Consider the following 18,481-nt stretch of genomic DNA (forward strand, 5'->3'; position numbering starts at 1 on the left):
TAGCTGCAAAGAACAGTGATTAGTTAGAGTTTACAGGCCTGCAGGTCCGATAGAGATATTTTTTAACCTCCTTTTTCTGAATACGTAATGTATTAACTACTTTCAGGATGGAAGGACGCAGTTTAACAAAGAGTGTTTCTGAGCAGGATTACTAACTATAGCTTTAATACCATTTGGTCAAATTTCCTTATTTTATGCTGTTTGACAACACTGGCTCGTGTGTTTGTGGTTTAATAGGAAAATGGCTCCATCTACTGGCTGTGTGCGCAAATGTCACAAGAAAAAAAAAATGTTGCGTCTCCACAAACCGGAACTGAGCGTGAAAACTCCCGCGTCTTCACCACTGTAGGAGAGAAACACTGAAGGGCTCGCGCTTCCTCAGTTAACACCAGACACCTTGCAGGCAAAGCGCGCGCGCCTCACGTGGGATGGTAAAAGAAATGCTGTCAAACACCAGCAGCGGGCTCACGAGTCAGGCGGCGGTTATGATCTGAAACCATTTTGAGAGGGGGCGAAAATTAAACGAGCCATGAAAAAACACCTGAGCCCCACGAAGCAGCAGCAGCAGCAGCAGCACCAGCCGCCGCCCCCACCGACAGACATCCCGGCTGAAGGCGGAGAGGTTACCGTCCAGAAGCTCAACGAGCTTCTCTCCGACGGCAGCGGCTTCTACAACCTTCCCACCCAGCACTACAATGAGGTCTTCCCCAGGATTTACATCGGGAACGCGTGAGTATACTCTGATAACTGCACATATATGTTCCACAGACAGTGTCATGGAGTGCTATGTTATGTTTTCCTCCCCCCAATCATACGTGACCGTGACAAGAGTGTCGCGTGCTGGGCAGCACGCACGCCGCGCGCGCTGATTGTTTTGGTGTCTCTGCTGAGAGCAGGGAAGAAGCGACAGGCTGTCGGTGTCATCGACAGCAAACAGCTGGCCAAATAAAACAGCCCTCAACAGTCAGGTGGATGGTTTACAGCACCCGAAGACCAAAACAATTCACATCCTTATTCACATCTCTACTGGTAGGGATATTGGTGATTGAGACACAGAGCCAACGTTTGAAGGAGGGAATAAGCGACACCGTGATCTCCTCATCGACTCCCTTCAATGTCACTGGCTTGAAACAGCGTCAACAAGCCGCTCCCCATGCCGTGTCCGGCTGGGAGGCAGACACGCCGCTAAAACAGCGTCTGAGCAGCTATATAACTTAAAATAAAATAAAAGATAACTTAATGCAAACCGTATATGTAATTTTGACAACCGCAAAGCTATTGAAATGTAGCATACTGCACACCGTTGTCACTTTATAATGTAAAAAAAAAAAAAAAAAAAAAATATGGATGCGCAATTTACTGGTAGTAAAATGATTATTGTGGTCAAATTCATTAAATCGTTAAGGTTCGGTTGAGCCTTGCATGCTGAAGTTCTTGTATTAAAAGCGCAGCCAGTTATAGTGTTTTTTCGTTTTTTTTTCGTTTTTTTTTTTTACCGAAGAATTTCAACAACTGAGATGTGAACTGAGTGAAATTAAATCATTTTATTAGTAATAAACCCATCGCATTTATTTATTATTCAATCTACAATCTTTAGTGAATCCTTTATTAGAGATATTACCAAAGGATAAGTATCATGTTATAAAAAAACAGCTTTTATTTTTTATTCATTCTTATTTATTTTTTAAATAAAAAAAATGCTTGTCATCTAGAGATGACAACACAGAGAGATGGTGTGTGTGTGACGTCATACTATATTCCATCTAAAAAGATACCTTTAGTTCTTTATAAAACTTATTTTTAAATTTCTTTCTAATTAAAATAATGTACCATATTTCTTTGGACCATAATGCGCAACAAATATTCTTCCCAAGCGTGTAATATCACTCTGCCCCTCCACGTACACAGCTCTCTCTTGAGAGGGAGAGCTATCCGTCTCTGTCGGGATAACAGAGTAGTTGGACTACACTGCCCTGTTTCTAACATAAGGCCAAAATAAACATAACTTGAATATTGAATTAACTTACTAGGTTTATTGTTGCTTGTGCGTACTCTGGGCGTGGGCTGCCTAAAAGCTTTATCAGTGAGAACAGAGCATTGAACAGAGCGGCTTCATTGCTTACCAAAGTTGTACTCATACATTTTAACATTTGAGTGCATTTTACCATATAAAATTGGTCAGTAAGCACAACTTTAATCATATATAAGGTGCACCGGATTATAAGGCGCACCATCAGTTTTTGGGAACATTTAAGGATTTTAAGTGTGCCTTATAGTCCAAAAAATATGGCATTTGATCTAAAAAGACCTAAAATCATACTGCCACTTTAAATAAACAACTAATCACCAATTTCCGTGTCTAAAAACAAATATGGTAGTAACTTATAAAACTAAAATTTCCTCAAACAGTAGCAGCAGGTTTCATTTAATTTGTTTCTGATTTGTTGAATTTGTTTGCTGTATTTGCACTTTAAAATGTCTGAAAGCAGTAAGTATGTTTTGCATGTCTATTTATTGACTTTGTTTTATCTGAAAGTGGGTTTCTGAACAAGTAAGCTACCAATTATGCTGCCTGTCTGCAGTATAGATTTTTTTAAACCTCACAACAGCTGTTGAAGTTGTAAAAATACAATAAGTATTTATGAAAAATAATATTTTTTGCTTATTTTCTGTAACAAAAAAACAAAACAAATGATGTCACTTCAAGGTGCTGTCATTAATGAAAGACACACAACATATATTTTTTAGTCATTTTTCTTGTTACTTTGGATATATATTTAACAATATTAACTTCCATTAATTTCTCATTTGTGGCAATACCCGCTCTGCTATACCCATCCTTCTCACATATTGGTTCATATTGGCTATTTATTCCCCTCAAAACGATTGGTTGTTGCAATTTTAATAATTTTATCAGTAAAGACAATGACAGTCCCGACATTTTTGATGTTGCATTCATGATACAGAGGCGAAAGTTGATGACGCAACCTGTAGTGTCCCAATCCTCCTGTTTTTGGACGCTTGTAACATGCCGACTGGAAAGCTTAAGCACACTTCCACCAGGTACACACTTCATAGAAGTGTGTAGGGTTCAGTGTGATCACTTATAGTAAATGGTAAATGGACTGAACTTATATAGCGCTTTTCCTTTGGGTGGTCATGCTGACCACCCAAAGCGCTGTACACTACTTGTACTTTGTTTTGCCATATATTTAAAAAAACATCATTCTGAAGGTATGGCAGCTTTTATTTTGCAGTGGCTGGGCGCCACGGTCAATTACATGTAGTGGAAAACCCTGTGTAATTTCACCCTTTGCTAGTCTAATTTATTGTTCAGGTGAACACCCAGGTACTTATAAGGCTCCACTATATTAATGTCACTTCTGTGAATGTTCACTGGTGCTTCATCTTAATCTTACGTCACACTATGCTGTTTGCATTATTTAAGATTCAGTCGCCTTGACTGAGTTCTTCAAACAGAAGGTAAAACTTACTTACTTTTGAATCAAAGCTGCTAATAATTGTCTGACTGTTTTGGGGGCATTTATAGAGTGTTGACATTTAATTTTAAATGGTCAGTTAATTTATAAATATGAAAAAAAAAAAGCAACAAACCACATTATAAAGAAGAACACTGAAATCCACACACTTGATCCAAATACATGTGCAGTATTCAGAACAGTTAATTCTCATGTTCAGCACTCTGAATATCATGGCTTTTGTATTTGTAAGTATACAAATAAAATGGCTTAATTTTATGGATTTTCATAATATTGGAGGTGGCATTTTATACATATATTGTTACTTTAACTTAAAATTTCTGTCTTTTATTTCATTTTGCAGCAAATAAATATTATTATTTTTTGTAAATAAAAATGCTACACTCTGATCCCAGTCTGTTCTTATGGGCAAATAGTCACATAATACTAATTGTCAGAAAAATTAAGAACAGCTTTTAAGAACATCTGTTTACGTTTACGTGTTGTTTTTTCAGCTTATAATGTGTCTCAGTGCCACCAGCACCAGATTTATAGGAGGGGTCAGCAGGGCAGGATGTAGAGCATATTTCTCTATCTCTGTGGCACATTAAAATCAATATGAATATGACTGTCTGCTAGGGCATGTCTCCAAGCAAAGTGCTGGCAGTCCTGCACGCTGTGGAAGCTCATCAGACAATACTGCAGGTCTGAGAGGCACTTTGATGTGCTTTCAGCCTCATAATGTCCTTTGAGAATGCGTGTTTTATGCCTGATGGAGAAGTTTTGTACCCTGATTATGATGTACAGAGTTTTCAATCTTCACTGCTCTTCAAAGCCAAAATACTGGACGACACTTGGTGAATTGTTTTGTTGTGGGAATGCTATACAGCATTCACACTTTTGTGGTCGCTATGCAATTATTTTGTCACTAACGCCTTCCAAATACAGGAGAGCCGTAGCGCTTTAAACCTGTTCAGCTGATGTGCTCAATCCCTTAGGATGTTACTTTTTTAATTGTTTCACCTTTTCTTAAAAAATAAACAACAATCTTCACACAGATAAACAGGGTAATCGTTCAAATCAATCAGGCACCTGTTGCTCTCTAGGGTTAACAACTTTCCTCTTCTTTTTGTTAGAAATCCCGTTAAAACTTTAAACAATATTGGGCAGTGGTGGGGATAGTTGTGATTATACAATAATAGATAGTTGCGGGGCTTACTTTATGTGCATCGCATTATCGTTCAAGCCAAGTTTAGAAATTGTTTGTCAGAGACTGGTTATCATTCATTTTATTGGGTTTGATAACTAAGATAATGTTCACTACGCCATTTACGTCACTGTCCTGGCTCGCAATTCACATCCACACAGACTTCTCTACAGCAGCGAGAGTCACAGCTCTATATAAAAACACTGCAAAAAGCAGGGCTGTGTTAGTCTTACCTTTTTTCTTCTTATGATGCAGTCAGCTCCTATTGTCAGTTCTCATTGCTCAAAAACAGAGACGCCGGTATCCACATTTCTTTGTGTAAACAGAAAGGGGGTTTGAAGTCTCGTGTTTTTATTTGAAATAAAATCACAGTTTTGGTTTCATAAAATGTTTAGATAGTGTTTTTTTGTCCGGCCTAATGCTGGGGACATCAATCCCTCTTCGGCTGGCTGAGCCCATGCATGCCACATTTTATGAAAACAAGTTGTTCCTGCTGCCACGCCTGTAAACAATTTATCAAGAAACTATAGAGTAAAACCATGGAGTAATGTGTAATATTTCTTGTAATGTGGCTTTCAAACCCCAGTGTCCGCAGAATCATAAAAGTCCGTGGCATAAATCTAAACAGGTTTTCAGAAAGGCACACAATAGATCGTTGTTCTCAACTTTCCTCTGTGTCTACTCTGCTACACATAGGCAGTTCAAGGAATACTCCTCCATGTGTTAACATTGTCTTTTGCACATATGACTCGGCATACTGCTAATTCAGCTTGGATGTATACTTCTGAGAATTTCATGTTTTCACTTATTCTTTACTATTAAACCCTGTATTTATTTCTGCTTAAGCCTTTAATAACTAATCTCAATCATGCTTTACAGCTATTAATACTTCATTTTTGTAGGAAATGCATTTCTGTTGTTTCAAATACATTTATAAAACCCAGATTTTCAGGTAATCTGGCCAGTCAGATTGATGATGTGTAACACTCTTTTTTCTGCACATTATCAATTTATGACTGCGCCTATCAAATCTGTTTGGGGAAAGGAGCAGCACTCTCCAAGCTGATTGGGTGAAGCGCCACCTGGTGCCCGCCTACCAAAGGTTGGTTTTAGCCAATCACAGTATCAAATTAAAACGTAAGCAGCACCGTCATGCAAAACTACAAGAAGGTAAGCTAGTCAAGGCTCTTTTTTTGTTCTACTATCAAAGAAGAAATTGTGGATTTATACAAAACAGATGTGATGGCAGCAGCTGCGTGTGCGTCCTCCTGCGCTGCCATGTTTGTGTTGGCTTGGCTGTGGGCTTGGTAGCTCTTGGTGTTGTTGCACAGGTATGTCCAGCCTTAAACAACAATACTGCAACGGGATTGGCCCAAACCGTTTTTGGTTTGGGCCAAGATGGATTCTCATGTGTTTGTGAACGCACAAATACTGTGAGAATTAATCTTGGAGGTAAGGTTAATTTTCAGGTAGCGAGAGGTGATATTGGTTGTCTAGGTTGGTGCCTTGTTGACTGTATAAGGGAGACAGAGAAAGCCCTCCGTAGTACTAATGCGTCATATTGGTATTACCCTGGCATAAACCACATTTGTTTATTTGGCCCACAAAGTAATATAAAACAAATAAAAAGACATACGGAGGTGGATATTTTGTTTCTAGATTTTTATACCATTCACCACTTGAGATGTGCCTTCTAATTTAAGGTTCTCACTCCCAATTGTGCACAAAAAAAGATCTGAGCAGGAAAAGTATTCATCAGTGTCTTTCAAGAGTTTTTCCCATTAACTATTTCCAGGGAGACACAGAGCTGGAATGCAGCAGCCTGTGCATGAAATGCAAATGTTTTCTTCAATTACACATAATCAGAAGTTCTAAGTTATCAAACTGAGACTAGCTTCCCTTCCCAGTTTTCCCTTATAAAACCCCACCCTTTGTTGTTTCATTACCTTATTATGAACATGTTAGCAACTTTGCATGCAGGCTACTAGCTTCAAATGTGGCATATTGCAACTTTTCCTAATATAGTGCTGCCCTACTGTTGTTTTTTTTGTGTGTGATATACATAAATTTGACTTTGACAGTCTGTGAGTCATGTAGATAACCTTTAGATCCTTACTTTTAAAAGCTACTGTTGTTACAGTAAAGGACTCAACCAGGTACCCCAATAAGAGTAAAAAATAGTTCAAAAATATGTATCATATCCAAGCATTCTTTTTAAAATAGAGATAAAAGATTTTGGCCATGTCGCTCAAATTTAAAGGATAAAGCATGCCAATCAAATGTCCTAGTGTGGCACTCTGTATTATGGACTTTAGCGTGTACATGACTTAAATTGACCAAATCTAAATAATTTCCACCTATTTTTTTATTTAATTTCCTTTCCATCTTCAGTCATCCTCAGATGACATCAAATAGGCGGCAGATCCGTGGGCTCACAGATCAGTCAGTAAACGAGACGGCACACTGCACCGGTGTTTACTCAACTAGTCTGAGAAATGTCCCTGTTCACAAGTGGAGTATGATTGTACTTTGCAGACCTGTGCTGTTTTTCAGATCAGATGTGGTCAGCACTCTTGACACCGCCGTGCACAACTTAGCAACAAAATAAAGGTGTGGTTGTTTGCTGGTTCTTTTAGAAGCTGCTCTTTAATAATGGATGTGTTGGGACTGCAGATCCCAGGGCGACGAGGTTGGGACTGGAGCAGGAAGCAAGGCATTGGCTCTGAACCCGGCTGAACCTCGTATGCCTCTGCATTGGGTTCGGTAGCGAAGTAACACTTTACTACACTTTAGGTTGATGTATTTTCTTTCTGCTTCATCTAAGTGTTCATACTGTAAGCATTTACTGAATCATTTATGAACTCCAGCTCAATCAGCTTGCTCACAAGTGTTTTAGTTTTTTGAATGGAACCCAAGGAGCTGTGTGTCATGTTTGATTTTGCTTCGTCTCTTCATTTCTGTCCTTCATCTGACACATAAGCAGATGGGCTGCTTCATTGCAGGATTTCTTATTCATTTATCAAGTGTGTGTGTTTGTGTGTGCGGTGCTTTGTTGTCACCATCTCACGGGAGCTGCTCCGGGTCAGCATGCCTCGCCTCACCAGCCTGATATCGACTTTAAGCACATATAGCAGTAAAAGCACACAAAGCTGTCAAAGCAAAAATACCAGAGTAATGAAGATTGATGATTCTGAATGTGTGTATTTTTTGTAGGACTTACTGCTATATAGTTGCAACAGAGCTCTAAACAATTAACAATAATAGTAAGTAATAATAAGTAATAGTAAGTAATAAGTAATAGTAAGTAATAATAATAATAGATTTATAGCACTAAAAAAGTGTGTACCTACATTTATATTCTAGCCCCCCTCACCAGGAGTAGAACCAGCTTTCATTAAATTACTGCTTTATTTATGTATTTTTGCTATGTCTTGGTACAGGCTGTGCACCTTTTAGAGATTCAAATGTTTTGACTACTCCTGTTTGCAGAATAGCTCAGGCTTAGTAAAATTGAATGTGGAGCATGTATAAACATGAGGATTTTTTTAAGTCTTGCCACAGACTTAATTCGATTTAGGTCTGGACTCTTTATGTTTAGGGTTTGTTTCTCTCTGGAAGATGGACCTCTGCTTTACTTTGAGGTGTTTTGCAGCCTTTAGGAAGTTTTTATCAGATATTTGTCCTAGGACTGGACGATATAAAAAAAAAAAGCATATCGCTAAAATAGAAATAAGATTGATCGATATCGATAATTATCAAAAAATTAAAAAAAATATATTTTAAGTGCAGTCCCGGCCATTTTATGCTGTTGCTTAATGAGCTATTTTTAAATAAAGAACATTGAATTCAAACACAACCCTTTTATTCAACCAATTCTTTTACCAAAATGAAGTCTTAAAAACAAAAAAAACAACAACAACATATGCTCTCTGAACTCTTTGAAGCTTGGTGAAGGCGTTTATCTAGGTTTGTAATTAGTTGGGAGGATGTAATGACTGTACTATTAACCTACATGATGGGACAACATACAAAAGGAACTTTTTAACTTTTTATTGACCCCTTTGTTCTATTGAACTGCACGTCTATCGATCAATATATAATGTTATTAAATGACTGTCCAGCCCTAATTTGTCCTAAATGTACCTCAATATTTTCTTCAACTCTCACCGACTTCTCTACCTTTACTACAAAAAAATCATCTCCACAACTTGATGCTGCCAACAGCATAATGTGCCAAGTGTAAAATGCATTTATGTTAAGCCACCTTTACTTTGATAATCCTAAATAAAATCTAGTGCAATAGAAAATTAGCAAAAAGCCATTTTGACAGCCAGTTTGCAATTTACCAACCGCCACTTGGGGGACAGAGCAACCATGACCGAAGGTTGGTATCAAAGCATATTTCTGAGGAAAAATGGTCCAATCAAAGCACAGATCTTAATCCAACTAAGAACATCTCGTAAGAGTTGAAAGCATGAGGTATAAAGACAAATTACTTTTTTTTTTTGTTTGGGGGTGGGGGGCTCTAAAACAAAATAAATTAACAGAAAGGGGGATAATTTGTGTGCAATTATCTATTGATAATACAGAATGTTCAGATGAAAATGCATACATTACATAAAAAAAGAAATGCACTGTTGAAGTTAGAGGAAAGACTGCAGCCAATTTACAGAACAATGGAGAAAAATATGCAATATGCCTGAAATTTTAAACCAAAAATCTGATTTTTTTCAGATTATATAAAAAAAACATTAATTGGTTTCCTTCAACTTCACAATTTCCCTGTACTGTGTTTGTGTAACACATACAATCTCAAATACATTGAACATTGTGGTTGTAATGTGAAAATTGTTTAAGGCTGTGGATGCTTTGGACATACTTTATCTCTGCGTAATAACAATATAAGATGATTTCTGCTGTTTGCACATGAATTATATACAATTAGTTATCCTAAATGCTCTGTAACACCTTGACATAACTTAGTCTTTCGTACACACAGGCATTTATTAGCAATCAATGGACAGCGCTCTCAGGCAGGTTGGATAGTAAAGTGTTTTTAGGCGTCGGGCCAGACAGACCAGATCAGCAACAATCCTGTATGGCTTTGTAGTGCCCTGTTAGCTGTATAGATCTGTTATGCGGTGTTGCTGTTTGTAAAAGCACTGTTTATTAGCACAAGCTGGAGTAGGAATAGATTTATTGTGTCCTGGAAATAGAGGGCATGGAGTAAGAACTCAAGCTGTTCTAGTAGAAGTGGCTGTAAGAGTTGAAGAGATGTTTCTTGTACCGTCTCATATTCTTCTTGGAATCAATATGCAGTAAAGCTTTGATATCTTCTATGTTTTCTTTATTTTTTCTCATTTGCAGCCGTCCTTTTATTGTCATTTTTGGAAAGTCACAGAATTTTCTCTTTATAATTAAGTATCAAAATGTATGCCATCATTGCAAGTCCTTGACAGTTTCTGAATTACATAGTGATCATAGCTGCAGGTATAACAGTGATCTACGTATTTATTGTGACCCCTGGTTAAAACATGTAAAAATGCCTAGTAATATATAGAAGTTGGCGAAATGGACTTTCAAATTTATCACAATATATTGATTTATCACGATATATAACCATATATTGTGGTACTGTGTGTGTAACTGTGATAACGATAAGTGATAATAAAAGAGAATTACCAGCTTCTTGTGGTCTTTTTGTGGCTCTGACTTCATATTAATTATACCCCCATAAATACAAATATTGTCCTTTTTAAAATACATTTAATAATGTAACATTTTAAAACAAAATGTTTCATCAGGACACAGGTTACATAAATAAATGTATTATTTGAACTGCACACATTAACGTCATTTACTTATACTGTTAAATATACTGACATTGATGATCTGACGAAACCAACAGTGGAGAAAATAGCTAAAATTACAATCCTGGCAGTTTTTGGGGTTTTCAGACATTACTAATTGGAATTTATCGTTGTCAAGATAAACCTAAATTCTTATCTTGATCAGAAATTTTTCACAATAACGATAAAACGATATGATAAAGACCCAGCCCTCATAATAAATTAATTGTTGCTGTACCGTTGTTGTATTATAACACTTATTCAGTGGGTAGAAAAATGGGCATGAGTTAAAAACACTTGAAGGCATGCAGAGGGCTAAATAAGACATCTTTCTCTACAGTAGCTCTATTTAGGATGCAGCTGTTTTTTCACATCAATAGAAATATAAGTTAATAATAATGCAATAATAATTTAATAATTTAAAAAAGTGCCTTACAGAGCACTGAAGGACGCTTCAGAACAAGCAGAACAAGAAAGATAAAACAACAAACAAAAGTTACAGTGAACAGGCAATCACAAAGAGTATGCACTTTTGAACAGATGGGTTTTGAGTTTAGAGTTTGACTGGTAGAGGGTGTTGGTATCGCAGATATCTGGAGGGAGAGAATTCTAGAGTTTGGGAGGTAAGAGGGAAAAAGCTCTGCTCCCCATGGTGCTGAGGTGGGAAGGAGGAACAGCGAAGTGAATGGAACAGGAGGATCTAAGGATGTGGGAAGGAGTAGTAGCGATGTGAAGATCAGCAAGATAGGGGGGTGAAGATGATCTTCAATGTGTACAGAAGAATTTTGAATTGTATTCTGAATCTAACTGGAAGCCAATGAAAAAAATTCTGATTTCCTTTTGTGTGCATTTACAGGTAGACAGACATAGACATGTTTTTATTATTTTTCATAGAGATTAAGTCAGCCAGTTGGCTGTACTGGCCAACCACACTTCCTGAGAAGACTAAGCCTGCAAAATAGTCTTTAGGGTTTGCTAAGACTCGTACCGAGTTCTGAGAGTAAGTCCTTTTTAAACAATATGATTTACTGTGTTGCATGAATTAATCACTCAAAGCTTCTTAGATGATACATCAATATCTGCAGTAAAATCTGTGCAATATTCTTAAAACATCATATACAGTACTGTGCAATGAAACATTCATGAGAAGTTAAGACTGTAAATATGCATTCACAGTAGTGTTTTGGGTTGCATTGTGTGCCAGATGTTCAACCCAACTCAACCCTACCATATTTGGACTATATTATGTCACGTGGTAAATGTATATGCTAATGTGAGGTTTAGTGTCAATTTTTTTTGTTGAGCATCGCGCTGTGTGTGTTTTTTCCTGTGTTTTTTAAATATGCTAAATCATGTTGTCCAGATCTGTGGAAACAAAGTAAAGACTAGAGTGAGTACACAAGCAGGTTTGAAAAAACACTACTGCAAAAGTGGGAATGATATGCTGAAACAAAGCACAAGGATTTCAAACATGTTTATCCCTATTGTTTGCTAAACAAAACTCAATCAAATCAATGGCATCCCTTGGGGTCCACAGGTCCGGCACAATGAGAGGTCTGTGATTGCCAGGAATTGGCAAGAAGAAAGAAGGAAGAAAAAATTCTAATCTGTAGGCTTTATCAGTAATAGATTACTGTTTAATTAGCAGTGGCTAATTAATAAAGCTGTTTTTACAATATATAGCTTTTTAAAGATTTAAATGTCTGCTGTGACCTTGTGGATTGACTTTAGGTCTCTCTAATTATTACTTTAATTACCCTACTCCCAACTGGGATGTTTGATGTGGACGTAAAATTTCATCACAATATTGCATGGTATTTACTGCAACAAAAAGAAGATTGACTATATAAATTTTTACATCATCAGCTTTCTGCAACCTTCAGATGTTTGGATCACACTGTATGAGTTGAATTTCCTTTTTTAAATTTTTTTTTTACAAAACTGTTCAACAACTGTCAAACATAATCTACAGTCTACGGTAAGATGCTAAAAATAACTTGTAGGAGTTTGACCGTTGTGAGACCTTTCCTAATTAGTTTATGTCCCACACCTGTTAAATAATTTACCTTTGCTCTGTGTTTTAGCTCTATTAATCTTTCATCTCGCCCCCTTAGTTTCGTGGCCCACAACCCGATGCGACTGCAGAAACTTGGTGTGACGCACGTCCTCAACGTGGCAGAGGGCACCTCCTTCATGCACGTCAACACCAGTCCGGAGTTCTACGCCGGCACGGGGATTACTTACCACGGCATTCCAGCCAACGACACAAAGGGCTTCAACCTCAGTACCTTCTTTGAGGAGGGGGCTGATTTTATAGACCAAGCACTAGCACACAATAATGGCAAAGGTGAGCATGTTTCCCGTGCTTAAATGGGGTTATTCATTTGGAATATGATTTCAATCTGTTATTTTATAACATTGTTACATTTTGGTAGTTTAATGAGCTCATCCTTGCTTGTGAGCTCCAATATTTCCGATGTGGGATTTTTCAGGATGTTGGGGATCGTTTATTTACATGTTCTAAATGTATTGCATCAGCATCATGCAGTGCTGTGGAAGGAATTCGAGGATATACTAAATCAAAGTAACAGCGATAAGGCGCAGTGCTTGTCCTGTGTTAAGCCCACATAAGCCCCATTTACACTACCCTTGTTAAACCGATCCATGCCGAGCTTGGTCCGAGCTTGAATCAGTTAACCAAGCCGAGCTTGGTTCTGACGACCGTTTACACATCACGCTGTCTCGGTTCCTTGGTTTCCTCGCCTCTTAGTGACGATCTGCGGTACTCCTGCTCTCTTGAGGGAGGAAATCGAGCAAATAAAAATGCCGGCGCCCATACCATTCAGGAAGTTATGTTTGGTTATTTTTCGTTGTTTGTGGAGAGTCAGGCGAAGACGGCAACTTTTGGTGAATTTACTTGAAAGAGTCGGCTTTTGGGAAGTGGATAAGACAAACGAACATCTAACGAATAAGGATTTACAGACGCAGGAAACAACGACAAACGCTGAGCTTCATCACACTGCTAAGCAGAATCATCACTGGAAATCGTGTGTCATGGTAGGGAAGCTAGTATTTTTATGAATGTCTGAAATGTAAGCTGGCTGTGAGGAGATGACGCGGTCTGCTCATTCGCTCTTTGTTATTAGAGAATGATAAAGATTGGGTTTACCGGCCTGCTGTTGCATGTCTATTGAAAACCCATCTTTCCCCAGTTCCGGATTTGGCCGCAAGTGAGAATACATTAATCAAGAGGTAGAACAGTTTAAATGCATATTTAATTCATAGAAATTAAATATGGAGACAGAGTATACATTTACCAATCAAGATGGTTTCCCCGTGCGGTCGAGAAGTCTGTCTGAAGTAAGTTTTGCCAAGACATCCTTTTAATACAGTGTCTGCCCTCCTCCTCTAAGTTAGGGAGGGATGGGTAATCTGTAAGCTATCTGTTTCTCAAACAAAGGGGCTGCACTTCCCAGTACGGGGTCAGGCCGCGATGATCTAACAGCCATAAAACTAAAGTTGCATGTTATCTTACCCGGCAACAGAGAGGGGAGGGCAATAAACCGCCCTGTTATTCTACCCAGCAACAGAGAGGGGAGACACTCCTACTAAGATATATTTTTTAATTCTCAACAAGAACCAGGCCATAAAAAAACCGAGCCGAACCCACCACTGGAACTGGTCTGCATTTAGCGCGGTCCGGTTGTGTCTGGCTCGGTTCAGTTTGCGTTCCATTTACACTCGATAGTTATCTCGGTCACCGAGCTCGGACTGGTCTTTGCACGGTTAAAAAGGGGTAGTGTAAACGGGGTAATACTCAACTCACTTTTTACAATGTTTAACTAAATGTAAAAATCAGCTACACAAAGAAAAACAGCTGAAGTCTAAACCTAGCTGGCTGTACCTTCAGCTCCAAAGGCCATTGGGTCTTTTTAGCAGCCGACGTTTTACCATGCTCCGTTAAAAAACACTGTTCTTGCATTGAGAGGAATTGCTCAATCAATAGGGGGTGATGACGACAGTTATCAGAGGCATACATGATGAATGAGGTGAATAAGTTGATTGAAGCTGCGTGTGAATCAAATTAAGGGAATTGTTTTAGTGCAACAGTTTCAGAAACAAAAAATGCTTCTTTAAAAACTATATTTACGTCATATTTATTTCCCGCTTTGTAAACCAAGGCGGGTAACGTCAGCGTTTTTTCCAGAAGTTTCCCCAAGTCCATTTCTGAATAACTGCGCATGTGTATGCGCAAGACCGTCTTACCTGCTCTTCCCGCTCTTCCCGCTCTTCCGGGATTCTGTGAAAAAATCTCCCAAATCCTCTCTCTATTCTTATTTCTTTCTTCCTCTTCTTCACTAAACATTAACTCGGTTTGCTTCTTACGGCTCTCAGCCATGTTCAAATTGAACGGTGAGAGCAGCGGAGCTACAATGAACAGCTATCACCAAAGCTAACTGGTAAGCTAACCGGATACATAAACACTACAAGTGTGCATGTGCAGCCAGCAAGCGGAGACTAACAAGGAACGTGCTTCTGACCATTCGTCCAGGAACCCATTTCTGGGCTTAGACACTGATGTCGGGCAAGACCCTGGAAACCCATTTCATGAAGCTGTGTATCCACTATTGTTTAACTCATCTAAAGACCCCTTGCTAGCTTTTTAGTCTACGCTCCATATTCCTGCCTCTGCTCTACGATTTGTTTGGCTTACCACTTTGAGGCTGACTTGTTCCTATTTGTGACAATTTACTTGCAATTGACTGTGGAGGATTTAGTTACAAGGAAATTTCATGAATGGACTTATTGCTTAGGTGGCTTCCTATCACTGAGCTCCCGAGAGCGACTGATTGTTTTATAAATGTTTGCTGAAGCAGCCTGCATACCTTGGTGTTTGACTGTAGACACCTGTGGCTATGGTAGTGATCGAACGCCTGAAATCAGTTATTTGGGGCGTAAGCAAATGCTTTTAGTAATACAGAGCTTTCTATACTGATATGTATAACTCTGCAGTAAACCCCTTTTTAAAGTAATTAATTCCTACAAACTGAGACATCTATATGGGAGCTACAGAGTATCCAGACTCTTTCAGTTCTCTTGCCCAGAGACTGCTGGTTCAGAAAATAAATGGCCTGAATTTGAGAAACAAGCTCCCCTTGCCGCTTGTTGAACAGAGGCGACACCATTAAATGATTAAATGGATCTTCACTCATTGTTATGCGTCTCAAAGTGAGGACAGAAGATAATCATGGAGCTAAATCTAAAACTCTCCTGAGCCCTGCCCCATATTCTTGGATCAGATCATGTTCCTGCTTGTCAACATTGTCAAAACGGTTTGTGTTACACAACTGGATCTCACATTGGTTTATTGGAACAGCTTCTGTAGCACTTTTGTTTTTTAACGGAACAGAAAAACAAAAGCAAAAAGCAGAACCCACCAGGGAGCTGAGTGTTGAATTTGATGTTGCTGCCAGGTCAGGTACAGTAACAAAGAGTTTCAGCGAGCAAAATGGAGGAAACATTCAATCCCAGAGGACGCAAGGCTTCTTCACCTGAAAATCCTTCCACGCTCTTCCAAAATGTAAAGAAAAATGGTTCACCTTTTTATAGGAGATGGTCAATTAGTGTGCTGAACTCTGGATTTTGTGTCCTGATTTTATTGCCAGCTGTGACACAGAGGACTTCCTAATTACCAGGCAATTTGGCAAAACCTGAGGCACGCAGTGCTACATCTTTATTAAAGAATTACAGTAGAAGAAAGGAGAAAAACTAGACGAGCAGCTCAGGAAGCTGCTGGAGATCTGGTTTGTGTCTGCGGTTGCTGCAGTGAGACGACGTGTGCTGCACAACATTAGCTTTGACATTTTATAGCTCTCAGCTCCAAAAAGGTCATGGTCAAGATTTTAATGAGGATCTGCACTCATGCATTCTTAATAAAAAGCTAGGGAGGGGGGCAACAGTTTGATAACAAGCTGCAATTGTACGCAAAACATACCAACAAATTAAGCCTGCAATCATGCCGTTACAAAAAAAAGGAATTGTCGTGGGTAAAATGGAAGTACAGTTCCTTTAAACTTCTGTTTTCATGTCCTAGGGGGGACATTTAAATCATTTTAGTATATGGTGAAGATAAGTCACATGTTAACCTCTTCACCTGACAGAGGATGTACTTTTTTTTATTAATTACTGTTGGAATAACTGTGTCCCTACAGGGATTTTTTTAAAATAGAAACATAAGCCTACTATAGCCAGGGTATGTTTATGTACTATACAGTATGTACACGATACTTGCTCAGGCTCCCTTTGCCTGAAGTACTGCAGCAATGCAGTGTGGCGAGGAAGCGAACAGCCTGTCGGTCTGTTAAGTAAGCCATGAAGAACAATTATGATTAAAACGGGTATCGTCATGGTGGAGTTGGACTCTGGTGCAGAAGAGGGATTAAAAAGTTTCATGTGAAAAGTGACGATATGTTAAACAAGATCTGCCAAAAGGAAAAGAGACATGAGAAGAACTGGAGAAACTGGTGATGAGCACAAGGAGACCAAATGGTAAGCATGTAAGGCCACAGGATGACATGGAAGCACGCAAGTAAAGATCTGACGAGGAATGAAGGATACTGACTGGCTTATAACTGCTGGGGTGGTCATCAGTGACACGGGAACCAGGTGAGCACAATCAACAGAAGGCCCAGCAGCTCAGTCCGGACCTAAACTGAGGATCTGGGGTAAATGACCAAAATGAATGCACAGGGATTTAAACAGGACACAACATTTTTTATTAAATGATAAGATAAAGAACAACACAAGACGAACAGAACCCATTAAACATAGCGGATCAGCACCAATAGATATTCTGGCCCTCCTAATCATCCGCGACTGTAGAAAACCTTACACTGGACCTTAAGCAACATGGCCTCTGTACCTCTCCACTCTTCCTTTGGACGCTGAGACATTGATTTTCAACTTGTTTTCAACTTAAGTACTCTTTTCACCTGAAAAGAGGACTTAGGACCACTGTGCAATTGTCCAGTTATTTTTCTCCTTAGCCCAGGTAAGATTGTTCTGATGGAAATGTCTGTGTGGGGGCTCTTGAAGCACTGACTCCCAACTGCAGTCCATGCCTTGTGAATTGAACAACGAGCTGTGCTTTGAAATATTCCCAAGGCTGCAGTTACGCGTTTTAAACTACTTTTTTAAACTACACCTTTTTCTTCCAGTAAACTTTCCATTGAAATACTTAAATACACCTCTCTGTGAACAGACATCCTCTTTAACAACTACCTTTTTGTGACAACTGACATGATCGTGTAGGACATAACATGTTCTTTTTATATATTAACCCTTTTTTTAATTGGGCATTTTTGATAAACAGATTTTTTTTTTTATCAGATGGTCAACTAAACCGTTGAAAAGAAGATTGAAATATACCACTCTGTTTAATAAATCTGTATGTTATTAGTTAAAAATTACTGTACTAAATGAACGTTAAAATGAAACTCCAATTTATTCAGATGCATTTGCATGTTATAATTTGTTCAGATGAATATGAATCAACAAAAATTTCAATATCAATTAGAGGTTAAAAGTCAGCCATGAAACTTTAAACTGTGCATCTCTTATTTCTACGCTGTTGGAGGGTATCCCGCTGGGTTAGATGCTCAGATTTTAATCAGATGCCAGAGGCTAAATCGCTTAAGATTACAGATACGTTTAGGCTTCCTAATGACGTCTAAGGAAGAGGAACAATGAATATGTGATACTGCCATACCACGATTCAGCTGCATTTGTGTGAGTGCGTTCCTTTTGCAACACTTTGCAGCCGTTGGCCGTATTCAGTCTTTAGGTATGGCCTACTATTTGACTGTAGCTGTAGACAAGTCACATAAAAGACAAATTGTGCAAAAAATCACTTAAAACAGACTATTCTTATATTTAATTAGGTGAGA

General features: G+C 38.6%; 1 protein-coding gene across 1 annotated transcript in view; it reads left to right on the top strand.

Moving 5' to 3' along the window:
- The first annotated feature begins 334 nt into the window (after positions 1-334).
- The window catches only part of dusp3a (dual specificity phosphatase 3a), a 28,177-nt gene continuing 10,030 nt past the window's right edge, over positions 335-18,481 (top strand). Inside the window, exons 1-2 of the mRNA XM_036142155.1 lie at positions 335-729; positions 12,650-12,882. Coding sequence (XP_035998048.1) covers positions 530-729; positions 12,650-12,882 — 433 coding nt within the window. The 5' untranslated portion in view covers positions 335-529. The remainder of the gene's footprint in view (positions 730-12,649; positions 12,883-18,481) is intronic.

This window comes from Fundulus heteroclitus, chromosome 10, assembly GCF_011125445.2.
Source record: "Fundulus heteroclitus isolate FHET01 chromosome 10, MU-UCD_Fhet_4.1, whole genome shotgun sequence".
NCBI lineage: Eukaryota > Metazoa > Chordata > Actinopteri > Cyprinodontiformes > Fundulidae > Fundulus > Fundulus heteroclitus.